At 37.6% G+C, this 12698-nt stretch overlaps 1 protein-coding gene across 1 annotated transcript in view; it reads left to right on the top strand.

The window, feature by feature from the left end:
- Positions 1-12698, top strand: part of TTN (titin) — a gene marked incomplete at both ends in the record, with an annotated part of 277818 nt that overhangs the window by 182023 nt on the left and 83097 nt on the right. The window contains 28 exon segments of the mRNA XM_084258850.1: positions 630-727; positions 1382-1550; positions 1645-1911; positions 2020-2286; positions 2379-2657; positions 2749-3157; positions 3266-3390; positions 3495-3761; positions 4504-4773; positions 4863-5165; positions 5259-5561; positions 5826-6013; positions 6105-6219; positions 6328-6612; positions 6769-6920; positions 7586-7733; positions 7889-8066; positions 8377-8498; positions 8593-8880; positions 8994-9290; positions 9395-9581; positions 10038-10153; positions 10246-10545; positions 10681-10980; positions 11074-11179; positions 11283-11479; positions 11563-11868; positions 11967-12245. Of these exon segments, the coding sequence (XP_084114976.1) occupies positions 630-727; positions 1382-1550; positions 1645-1911; positions 2020-2286; positions 2379-2657; positions 2749-3157; positions 3266-3390; positions 3495-3761; positions 4504-4773; positions 4863-5165; positions 5259-5561; positions 5826-6013; positions 6105-6219; positions 6328-6612; positions 6769-6920; positions 7586-7733; positions 7889-8066; positions 8377-8498; positions 8593-8880; positions 8994-9290; positions 9395-9581; positions 10038-10153; positions 10246-10545; positions 10681-10980; positions 11074-11179; positions 11283-11479; positions 11563-11868; positions 11967-12245 (6321 nt within the window).

The following is a 12698-nucleotide window of genomic DNA, read 5'->3' as shown; positions in this document are numbered from 1 at the left end:
ATTCTATATATTAGAAGACTTACTTCTGGAAATAAATAAAACAAGAGGTGTAAAAAAAAAAAAGTCACCCTCCTGTACTATACACATTGCTTCGTTACACTATTAGACTTTATGCCTGATTTACCTATGACATCTTTGAAGCTAATTTAAAACAAAAATTTGAATGTATGTAATTTCAATTGCAAACTCATGCTCTAAGCCATAGACAATCTTGGTCATAGTGCTTCAAGCTGTATTATTATTAAACTCTGCTAGTTTATCAATGATTATGCTGGCTGCCTAAAATTAAAGATAATGTCTTTTTGCTAATAGTATGTCCTGTGGCAATATCACCTTCTAACTCAGGAGCACTATCAATGAAGATTTTCCTTTCAGCTGTCATTCAGAAGAAGTGAGCAGGCAGCAGATAAATATAGATATATAGACATAGATGTAGTTAACTGAGCACTTAGGATACCACATTATTTTATGAAAATCCAAAGCACCATATATGAATAACAGCTCCAAGTAATCTCAAAGTCAGTTGTAACCTGTTAAGATGGAAAAGCCCTTGTAAAAGACTCACATTTTCCTAATATGTACCACAGTAATGTCAGAAACCTCATTTTGATTCTGATCATCTCTTACAGCTCCTCATGTGGAATTCTTAAGACCACTTACTGACCTTCAAGTTAAAGAAAAAGAAACGGCTCGATTTGAATGTGAAATTTCAAAAGAAAAAGCTAAGGTCTGTAATTTTATGGTTGCTATGCGTAGTTTATGTTTACCTGTGGTCTAACTAAGTTGCAAGAAAACATTAAATCAAGCCTATCTCTAACCATAACTTTACTTTTAGATTAAAGATTATTACTGTTATATAATACTTGATTTTATTGTTCACTGTTTATGTTATTCATTTGTTATTGCTTGAAAAATACTAGAATCAGCAGCGCAAGCTATTACTAGTTTGAACCTTATGACACTGCTGTTCTCTTAGGTCAAAAGCTATCAAAATCACCAATTTCATATGTCTCTTCTAAGTATCCCTGGTTGACAGTAACTACTATTAGCAGATCAACTTTGAGTCTCAGTGTATATGGGGAATACAAAAGAATTGGTCTGCATAATATTTAAAGTCCTCTATGACTTTAAACTGATATGATCCCATTATTTTTAATAACTTGTAATACTATCATAGCAGCTCACATAATAATAACTAAAGAATTTTATTCTTTCTTTTTTGGGCTTAGTTCTATTTGTATGTACCTCATTGCTTCTTCATCATACTATAAAGTTTTATTGGTTGTTTTCAGAAAAACCCAGGATCATAGTTCCTCTTAAAGACACACATGTTCTGGCACAGCAAGAAATTGATCAGGGTATTTATTTATCTTAAATATAGGTTCAGTGGTTCAAAGATGGTGCTGAAATTAAAAAGGGCAAAAAATATGACATCATATCTAAGGGAGCAGTGCGCATTCTTGTCATCAACAAGTGTCTACTAGAAGATGAAGCAGAATATTCTTGTGAAGTCAGTACAGCAAGAACCTCTGGCATGCTAACAGTACTTGGTAAGACTATAGTCTGTCTTTTCAGAAGTGTATGTATTGTGAGGGGAACATAATTATTTCCAATTTAACTCAATTTTTACTGTTCTCCTTGCAGAAGAAGAAGCCGTCTTTACAAAAAATCTTACCAACATTGAAGTTAATGAAGCAGACACTATAAAACTGGTTTGTGAGGTCTCCAAGGCTGGAGCAGATGTAATTTGGTATAAAGGGGATGAAGAGATCATTGAAACAGGAAGATATGAAATAATTAAAGATGGACGAAAGAGAATCCTGGTCATTCAGAATGCGCAACTCGAGGATGCTGGCGACTATAACTGCCGACTCCCAAGCTCCCGAACTGATGGCAAAGTCAAAGTACATGGTATGAAAATGACAATGAATCAATGAATAATATTTTAATAAAGTCAGTCTTGTTGCATTTATAGCACAAATGCTTAAGTTCTTGTATCTTGCAACTTTTTCTTTCCAGAACTTGCTGCTGAATTTATCACAAAGCCTCAAAACCTTGAAATACTAGAAGGAGAAAAGGCTGAATTTGTCTGCTCTATATCAAAGGAGAATGCTGAAGTCCAGTGGAAGAGGAATGATCAGATACTTGAACCTGGAGACAAATATGACATCATTGCTGATGGCAAAAAGAGAATCTTAGTTGTGAAAGATGCCACGTTGCAAGATATGGGCACTTACGTGGTCATGGTTGGGGCTGCCAGAGCAGCCGCTCACTTGACAGTAATTGGTAAGCTTGTTTTTTGTGTCTTGAGTTTCCTTACATTTGTATCTACAACTTTGGTCCTTCTTCCTACTATAAAGTCTTTTGGTTCCTTTCAGAAAAACTCAGGATCATAGTTCCTCTTAAGGACACCCGTGTAAAGGAACAACAGGAAGCTGTCTTCAACTGTGAAGTCAATACTGAAGGTGCCAAAGCCAAATGGTTCAGAAATGAAGAAGCCATTTTTGATAGTTCAAAATACATTATTCTCCAAAAAGACCTGGTCTATACCCTCAGAGTTAGAGATGCAAAATTAGATGATCAAGCCAATTATAATGTGTCCCTGACTAATCGTAGAGGTGAAAATGTTAAGAGTGCAGCTGATCTAATAGTAGAAGGTAAGTCACATACATGCCATTAGTGATCTTTTAAATCAATTTCTACTATGAAAGCAATTAAAATCATTATTATTCCTTTTCTTTCCAACAGAGGAAGATCTTAGGATTATTGAGCCTCTAAAAGATATTGAAACAATGGAGAAGAAATCTGTCACATTCTGGTGCAAGGTGAATCGTCTCAATGTAACATTAAAGTGGACCAAAAATGGAGAAGAGGTGCCTTTTGACAACCGAATAACGTACAGAATTGATAAATATAAGCACTCTTTAATCATTAAAGACTGTGGCTTCCCAGATGAGGGTGAATACATTGTCACTGCTGGACAAGATAAATCTGTGGCTGAGCTCCTCATTGTGGAAGCCCCCACAGAATTTGTGGAACACTTGGAAGACCAGACAGTCACTGAGTTCGACGATGCTGTCTTCTCCTGCCAGCTCTCCAGGGAGAAAGCAAATGTAAAATGGTACAGAAATGGGAGAGAAATTAAAGAAGGCAAAAAGTAAGCAAAAGCTTTTTAATCTCCATTTGTATAACTACATATGCTCTACACTTTTGGCTATTTGGTGGCCATTATTCAAGATAACAGTTAATTCAATGTCTTTTTTAGGTACAAATTTGAAAAAGAAGGAAGCACACATAGACTCATTATAAAAGACTGTAGACTGGACGATGAATGTGAATATGCTTGTGGAGTAGAAGACAGGAAGTCTCGAGCTAGACTTTTTGTGGAAGGTACATGTTAAGTGAAAAGGACAACCTTAATATTAGAACCAGTTTTAGAAATGTGTTAATCCAAATATAAACATATCTGATATTATTTCATGTTTTCTTCTCAGAAATCCCTGTTGAGATCATCAGGCCTCCCCAAGATATTCTTGAAGCCCCTGGTGCTGATGTTGTCTTTTTTGCTGAGCTCAACAAAGATAAAGTAGAAGTCCAGTGGCTAAGAAATAACATGGTTATTGTCCCAAGTGACAAATACCAGATGATGAGTGAAGGAAAGACACACAGGCTACAGATTTGTGATATTAAGCCCCGTGACCAGGGTGAATACAGATTTATTGCCAAAGATAAAGAAGCCACAGCTAAGCTCGAACTAGCAGGTAAGTCCCTTTCCTTTATTTTCTAATATCCTCACAATGTCACAGATATTGTGTAATTTTCATATTTCACAGTTAATTAATGAGATAATGCATATGAGAACCTCTTATTTGTTAAGTCCTATCAGCATTTTACCTGTTCTAATTTCTCTTACCACAAAATGACCTGGGTAAGAGGAAATAAAAGCATTCCACTGTATACCAGAATCTGGAACATGGTGACTTCATCAATTTCTAGAATTAGCTTATCACCCTGAGAGTCTTCTCAGCAAACCCAGATATAGAGATAGCCCCAGTCTCTTCTACTCTCCACACCCCTGTAGGGCCACTCTCTCATCTTTTCCAAATTTTCCAGACATCCTTATCAGTTGTCATTATGAAAAAGTCATTGGTTTACCTCTTGTGCATAAGAAAAAGTTTGTCTGGTTTGTCTTCAACTAAGTATATGTGTCTATCAAAAATTTAAAGCCAGGAGTATATGTGGCATGTTTTACATGATACTGTATCCTCTGATATTATTTTTAGCAAATAATGGAAATTTCATGTTTTTATATCATCCTTACTCTGCTAATTTGCAAAATAAGCTATGAGAACTCTAGTTAGTGTTCTCTACTGTAGCATTATTGTTACAGACTTATAAGATTATGTAATCAGTATTTGCTAACAAATGCAAAGTAAAGAAGCTCTGGCTAGATGGATTACAATAAATAACTCAAAATCATTCACATGTTATTTTTCTCACTAGCGGCACCTAAAATCAATACAGCTGATCAAGACCTTGTGGTGGATGTTGGCCAGCCTCTGACAATGGTGGTGCCATATGATGCCTACCCCAAAGCAGAAGCTGAGTGGTTTAAAGAAGATGAAGGTCTACCTTCCAAAAGTATTGACACCACAGCTGAACAAACTTCTTTCAGAATTTCAGAAGCGAAGAAAGGAGACAAAGGAAGGTATAGAATTGTGCTTCAGAACAAACATGGGAAGGCAGAAGGATTCATCAATTTAGATGTTATCGGTAAGCCCTTGAGTCACTTGGCTTAATTAACAAAGTGCAATTAAAATCAAAATAGTACACTAAAAAAACTTTTTATGTGTGCATTTCAGATGTTCCTGGGCCAGTACGTAACTTGGAAGTGACGGAAACGTTTGATGGTGAAGTGAGCCTAGCTTGGGAGGAACCATTAACTGATGGTGGAGCCAAAATTATAGGTTATGTTGTTGAAAGACGTGACATCAAGAGAAAGACCTGGGTTCTGGCCACTGACAGTGCAGACACTTGTGAGTTTACAGTTACTGGACTACAAAAAGGAGGAATTGAGTACCTCTTCCGTGTGAGTGCAAGAAACAGAGTTGGCACAGGTCCACCAGTGGAAACTGACACCCCGGTAGAAGCCAGGAGTAAATATGGTAAGAAGTTTTTAAGTTTATTGCAAACTAGCTCATCCTCACTTTTATTCCCTGATATAACCTAAACTTTGTTTTCTTCATGATGAAATATAGATGTTCCAGGCCCTCCTTTGAATGTAACTATCACTGATGTGAACAGATTTGGTGTCTCACTGACATGGGAACCTCCAGAGTATGACGGAGGTGCTAAGATCACAAACTACGTCATTGAATTAAGGAACAAAACTTCCACCAAATGGGACACAGTCATGACAGTAAAAGCTGAAGACCTGTCTGCAACTGTCACTGATGTGGTGGAAGGACAGGAGTATAGTTTCCGGGTCAGAGCCCAAAACCGAATTGGAGTTGGAAAACCAAGTGCAGCTACACCCTTCGTCAGAGTTGCTGATCCAATTGGTAAGCCCATCAAATAGAAGGAAGTAACTATTGCATGAAATCCAGAAATTTGGTCTGTTGATTAAAATGATCCAAATTACATAAAGATTAATGAAAAGACAGAAGAACATCAGAAAAATCTAACAAAATCACAGAAACCCAAGTTGTACTGACTTTTAGTCCATGAATTCAGTATACCTGATCTTTTAATGGAGATGATAGAAATAACTACAGCATCATCCTAATAAATTGTCATTAAATTAAAACTCTTTTTTTCTACTTCAGAGAGACCAAGTCCTCCCGTGAACCTAAATGCATCAGATCAAACTCAGTCATCTGTTCAGCTTACATGGGAACCTCCTCTGAAAGATGGAGGAAGCCCAATATTGGGCTATATAATTGAGCGATGTGAAGAAGGGAAAGATGATTGGATTCGTTGCAATGTGAAACCTGTCCCTGAACTGACTTACAAGGTAGAGCATTTGCATCTAAAAATAAAAAAATGAGTGTGTGATCATGGACTTCAATACATGTGTTTATTGCAAATATTTATTCTAATTTTAGGTTACTGGATTACAAAAAGGAAATAAATATTTATACCGAGTATCTGCAGAAAATAAAGCTGGTGTTTCAGATCCATCTGAAATTCTTGGTCCTCTAACTGCTGATGATGCAGATGGTAAATAAATATTTTATTTTTAGATGTTGGAAGAGCACATAACTGCCTTGGGGTACCAGGGACTTACATATATATTACTGGAAATTAATCGATGTTTCTTTTTGGTAGTTGAACCAACAATGGATTTAAGTGCATTTAAAGATGGTCTGGAAGTTATCGTCCCAAAACCTATCACGATACTGGTTCCAAGCACAGGCTACCCAAGACCAACTGCAACCTGGTGTCTGGGAGATAATGTACTAGAAGCAGAAGATCGTGTAAAAATGAAAACCATATCTGCTTATGCCGAACTTGTCATTTCTCCAAGTGAACGTTCAGATAAGGGCATTTATACCCTGAAATTAGAAAATCGTGTGAAAACAATTACTGGAGAAATAGATGTCAATGTAATTGGTAAGGAAGTAAACTTTTGTTATCCAAGATATCTGACAGTATTAATAAATATTAGGTATTGATAGTAACTTCTATTGTAATAGTAATAGAATAATTGTAATAATAGTAACAAACTATTGATCGTAATAGTAACTTCTGATGTATTTTTTTTTTCAGCTCGCCCAAGTGCACCCAAAGAACTAAAATTTAGTGACATAACCAAAGACTCTGTACATTTGACTTGGGAACCACCAGATGATGATGGAGGAAGTCCATTAACTGGATATGTTATTGAAAAGCGAGAAGCTAGCCGGAAAACATGGACTAAGGTGAGTTTTGAGCAGCAATGCACCAACACTAGAAAAGAGAGCAGAGGAAACCCCAGAATGTTGGGATAACCTGCAAAGATAGATGAATGTCTTTTTTACTCTTACCTTACTGAAAAAAATACCAAAACCTTCTTAAATAACTGGTATTAATGTTTCCTGAGGTAGTTCAATCAAAATTTGGTATAATTGCCTCATCTTATAAGCCTCAGCAAATTTTCAAGTAGGTTTGTTTAAAGAATAAAACAAACAACAAACAACAAACTTACCTACATACTTGTTACCTGGTAAGTTTCTAATATTGTCCTCATTAAGCTATAAGCCATCCCAGAGGTACTACATATTTAACTCTCTGATGGTCATGTATCTTCTCACTCTACTAGGTTACTTTAATTGGCCTATTTTTTTTCTTCTCCATTTATACTCATTACTATTTTTTACCTTAATTTTACACCATATTTCTAATAACCAAGCTGACAGAAAAAAATTGACACCTAATTTGTCACTGTTTGGATGTGCATAAACTAGGAAACAGTTTGTCTTCTACTAAGGGTCAAATATTATTATGTGTCTTACTTTCCCTTTAATCCATGCTCAGAGTAAAAACCTTCAGACTTGGGCATAGGGTTTTGGGGAAACAGCTACCTGACTGTATTTCTTTGCCCCAGGTGATGGACTCTGTGACTGACTTAGAATTCACAGTTCCTGATCTTGTGCAAGGAAAAGAATATTTCTTTCAAGTCCGTGCACGAAACAAGTGTGGCCCTGGAGAACCTGCATGTATTGAGGAACCTGTAAATATGTCAGCTCCTGCAAGTGAGTACATTCTTGATGATTTCTTACCGAGCTTCTTGTTACCTGTTACTTCTTTTAGAACTGCAACTAAAGTCATGAGGGAAGGGCACTGTTGGCAATATGGAAATTTCAGACATGGCCAACTTAAGACTGACTCTCTCTTTGAAATATTATAGCTGTGCCTGACCCACCAGAGAATGTTAAATGGAGAGATAGAACAGCCAAGAGCATCTTCCTAACATGGGATCCACCTAAAAATGACGGTGGTTCACGCATCAAAGGATATATAGTTGAAAAATGCCCACGTGGTTCTGATCGCTGGGTTGCCTGTGGAGAACCAGTTGCAGATACAAAGTAGGTTTTTTAATTACTTGACACAAGTGTTAATGTTTATACTTAATCATTAAAATGGGCTTTCATTTGGAAAATCTAAATGTTAGATTCTTTTTTATTGAGAATTCCCCTAGTGTATCTGTCTGGCTTTGAAAAGGACTATTGAAATTATCCCCTACTCAAGGTTTTCATTTGTTACAATATCAAAGTAATCCAAAATTTATTGAAAAAATAGAATTATACCAGAGGTATGAATTTTGGAGAGATTATTAATACCATAGAGGAGAGCAGACTGTATGCATTATAGTAAAACATCCTCTTTTTCTGCCAGAATGGAAGTGACAGGACTTGAAGAAGGCAAGTGGTATGCCTACCGGGTGAAAGCCTTGAACAGGATAGGTACCAGCCTACCAAGCAAACCCACAGATGAAATCCAGGCTGTGGACACACAGGGTATTTATTTTTTTGGTTTTGTTTTATCAACCAAGCCTCTAACTTTAGTTCTGTTTAAACATACTAACCTCATAAATAATCTTTTCCATTTCAGAGGCTCCAGAAATTTTCCTCGATGTAAAGCTCCTTGCCGGTCTCACTGTGAAAGCAGGAACTAAGATCGAGCTTCCAGCCACTGTAACAGGAAAACCTGAACCTACAATCACTTGGACAAAAGCTGATGCTATTCTAAAGGAGGACAAGAGAATCACCATTGAAAATGTCCCTAAGAAATCCACAGTGACTATCATCGATAGTAAAAGAAGTGACTCCGGCTCATACATCATTGAGGCTGTGAATGTCTGTGGACGGGCCACTGCTGTGGTGGAAGTGAATGTCTTAGGTATGGGGGGGGGGGGCTCTCATTGTTAAAACAGGCAAACCCATTTCACTTGCTTTCAAAAGTAAAACATGATTTTCAAAATTTCTTATCTGTATGTGAAATGTGATCCACAGATAAGCCCGGACCACCAGCTGCTTTTGACATCACTGATGTGACTAATGACTCGTGTCTTCTAACATGGAACCCACCGCGAGATGATGGTGGATCTAAAGTCACAAACTATGTTGTGGAGAGGAAAGAGCCTGACAGTGATGTGTGGCACAAGCTCTCCTCAACTGTCAAGGATACAAAGTTCAAAGCAACCAAATTAACACCGAATAAAGAATACATCTTCAGAGTTGCTGCAGAAAACATGTACGGTGTTGGTGAACCTGTTCAGGCCTCCCCAATAACAGCCAAATATCCATTTGGTAAGTTTCTCATTAAACAGTTGGGGAGAAAAAATATCAAAGTTGAATTTAGGCATCATATTTATATATAGAACTATAACAACATATCTCGATCCCGTCTGTAGATCCTCCTGGACCTCCAACTCACCTGGAACCTTCTGATATCACTAAAGATGCAGTGACTCTCACATGGTGTGAGCCAGACAATGATGGTGGCAGCCCAATCACTGGATACTGGGTTGAAAAATTAGATCCTGACACTGATAAGTGGGTCAGATGCAATAAAACACCAGTCAAGGACACAACATACAGGTATGCCCAAAATCTCCATCAAGATGTTAAAACAGTGGTATATACAATTGTTCGCTCTTTAAAATTCCTTTTGATAATACATGACTACACATTGCTACAAAATTTTTCAGTTTTTGACTTATGTTTTCTGTTATCACCTAATTCCAAAAGGGATACAAATTCCACTCAAGGACATATTTCTTGATTTACCACAAAAGAGTAACCTTCTGGAAACTTCAAATTATTTGGCTCTCTAAGATATGATGATAGTGATCATTATCGTAGATATTATAATTAGGCTGGCACATTTGGCCAAATCTAAAGTATGTGACATCAATTTTAAATTATACTGAAGTATTTCCAGATAAAATTCAGGTTTTTCACATTTAAAATAAATCAAGCAAACCTTTTACATAAAATAAACAGAGGTTTCTGTTCATATCATGGTATTCAAATCATACTTTGTTCCCAATTCAGAGTGAAAGGTCTCCCCAATAAGAAAAAATGCAGATTCCGTGTGCTGGCTGAAAATCTTGCTGGACCCGGAAAACCAAGCAGATCAACTGAACCGATCTTAATAAAGGATCCCATCGGTATTATTTATATAATTTTCTGTGGTTACTTTGAAGTTTACATTAACCTTTCTGACAAAGTTAAATAATGATTTCATTACATTGGTTTGCAGATCCTCCAGGCCCCCCCGGAAAACCCACTGTGAAAGATGTGGGCAAAACATCAGTACTGTTGAATTGGACAAAGCCAGAACGTGATGGAGGGGCAAAGATTGAGTCTTATGTCATTGAAATGCAAAAGACTGGAACAGATGACTGGGTCCGAGTGGCTGAAGGAGTTCCCACCACTGAGCATTTGCTGCCAGGGCTCGTGGAAGGGGAGGAATACTCGTTTCGTGTTCGAGCCGTGAATAAGGCCGGGGAAAGCGAGCCCAGCGAACCCAGCGACCCTGTGCGTTGTCGGGAGAAGCTCTGTAAGTCACACTTGATGTTTGGGCTACGTAGATCAGGGAAAATATGGAAAACTCACACTAGATTATCTCATCCTTGTTATATGACCAAATATTGCACAATAAACAATTGAATTTCTTTTTCTTTTTTTTCTTCAGATCCCCCATCACCACCTCGCTGGCTTGAAGTTATTAACATCACAAAAAATACAGCAGACCTAAAATGGACAGTTCCTGAGAAAGACGGTGGTTCCCCCATCACCAACTACATTGTAGAAAAGAGAGACGTGAGGCGCAAAGGCTGGCAAACAGTGGACACAACTGTCAAGGACACCAAGTGTACAGTAACACCACTGACAGAGGGCGCTTTATACGTATTCCGAGTTGCTGCAGAGAATGCCATCGGACAAAGTGACTACTGTGAAATTGGGGACTCTGTCTTGGCCAAAGACACCTTTAGTATGTTCTCTGACTTAATCTTCATGGCACCATTTGTAATAGATTGCCACGTTTCCCTCTGGTTTTTCTAATCTTTGAATATTTTGCTTTCAGCCACCCCTGGGCCACCCTATGCTCTCACAGTTGTGGGTGTGACAAAAGGACATGTTGACCTAAAGTGGGAACCACCTAAAAATGATGGTGGAAGACCTATACAGAGGTAGAATTTTTACTAGTTCATAAAGAATAATTTATACTCAGCTGAAGATTCTTAACTTTGCTTTTTCCATTAATGTTGATGACACGCTTTGTTATTTCAATAGATATATTATTGAGAAGAAAGAAAAGTTAGGCACTCGATGGGTGAAAGCTGGGAAGACCTCAGGACCAGAATGTAATTTCAGAGTAACTGATGTTATTGAAGGGACAGAGGTCCAATTTCAGGTTCGGGCAGAAAATGAAGCTGGAGTTGGTCATCCAAGTGAGCCCACAGAACTCCTGTCAATTGAAGATCCCACAGGTAAGTGGTACTAATTACATAAATGATATTAATTACATCTTGATGATGACCTTGTGGATATGAATGTTTCACACTTTTTTCAGGTCCTCCTTCACCTCCCCTTGACCTACATGTGACTGATTCTGGGAGAAAGCACATTGCCATTGCTTGGAAACCTCCAAAGAAAGATGGTGGAAGTCCTATTATAGGATACCATGTCGAAATGAGTCCAGTAGGCACTGAGAAATGGGTGAGAGTTAATTCTCGCCCAGTAAAAGACTTGAAATTTAAGGTTGAAGAAGGCGTTGTTCCTGACAAGGAGTACGTTCTGAGAGTGAGAGCTGTCAATGCTGTTGGTGTCAGTGAACCATCTGAAACCACTGACAACGTGGTTGCCAAAGACGCAGACTGTAAGAACACAGTTTGTTTAATGATTAATAACATGGACTTTATTCATGCAATGCATTCTGAAATGTTCTTTCTGCCTCTTTTGGATTATACTTTACAGGTAAACCAACAATTGATCTGGAGACTCACGACATAGTTGTTATTGAAGGTGAAAAGCTAAGAATTCCTGTTCCCTTCAGAGCTGTCCCAGTTCCAACTATTAATTGGAAGAAAGATGGCAAAGAACTTGTAGAGAGTAAGAGATTAACAATGAAGAATGATCACAACTCTGCACATATAGAAGTTCCCAAGAGTGTCCATGCAGATGCTGGAGTTTACACCATCACACTGGAGAATAAGCTCGGCTCAGCAACTGCCACAATCAATGTCAAAGTCATAGGTAATCATTATTTGATGGAGTACTTGATATTCTTCATGTATTGGGAAAATTAGTTAACTGTGCATTATTAGTATAGATGACTTCATGAATTGGTCATTTGCAAATTAAATGTACTTTCAGATTATATTTTCCCTATGAGAATCAAAACAATTCTAGAGATAAAATTGCTAGTTAAATTCTGATTAACTCAGTTTACTTCCTTTGAAATTACTGGCATATAAATTATCAATTCAAATAAAAGATATAGCATTAATTGTATTTGTATTTTCCCATCATGTTCTCAATCAGGGGTAATAACATTTCTTTCCTTCCCCCCGCCCCACCACACACACACATACACACAGATGGTGTTTGGAATTTGGAAGTCTATTGTTGCTAGGATCAAAGACTTGAGGGGAGCTAGTGACAGTCAGCAGTTGGGAGCCAACATGGTAAATGGCATGCAGTGTAAAA

This window comes from Talpa europaea (genome assembly GCF_964194135.1).
Source record: "Talpa europaea genome assembly, chromosome: 1".
Lineage (NCBI taxonomy): Eukaryota > Metazoa > Chordata > Mammalia > Eulipotyphla > Talpidae > Talpa > Talpa europaea.
Note: the sequence above shows the minus strand (reverse complement) of the source record. Positions and strands in the feature narration are given on the sequence as shown.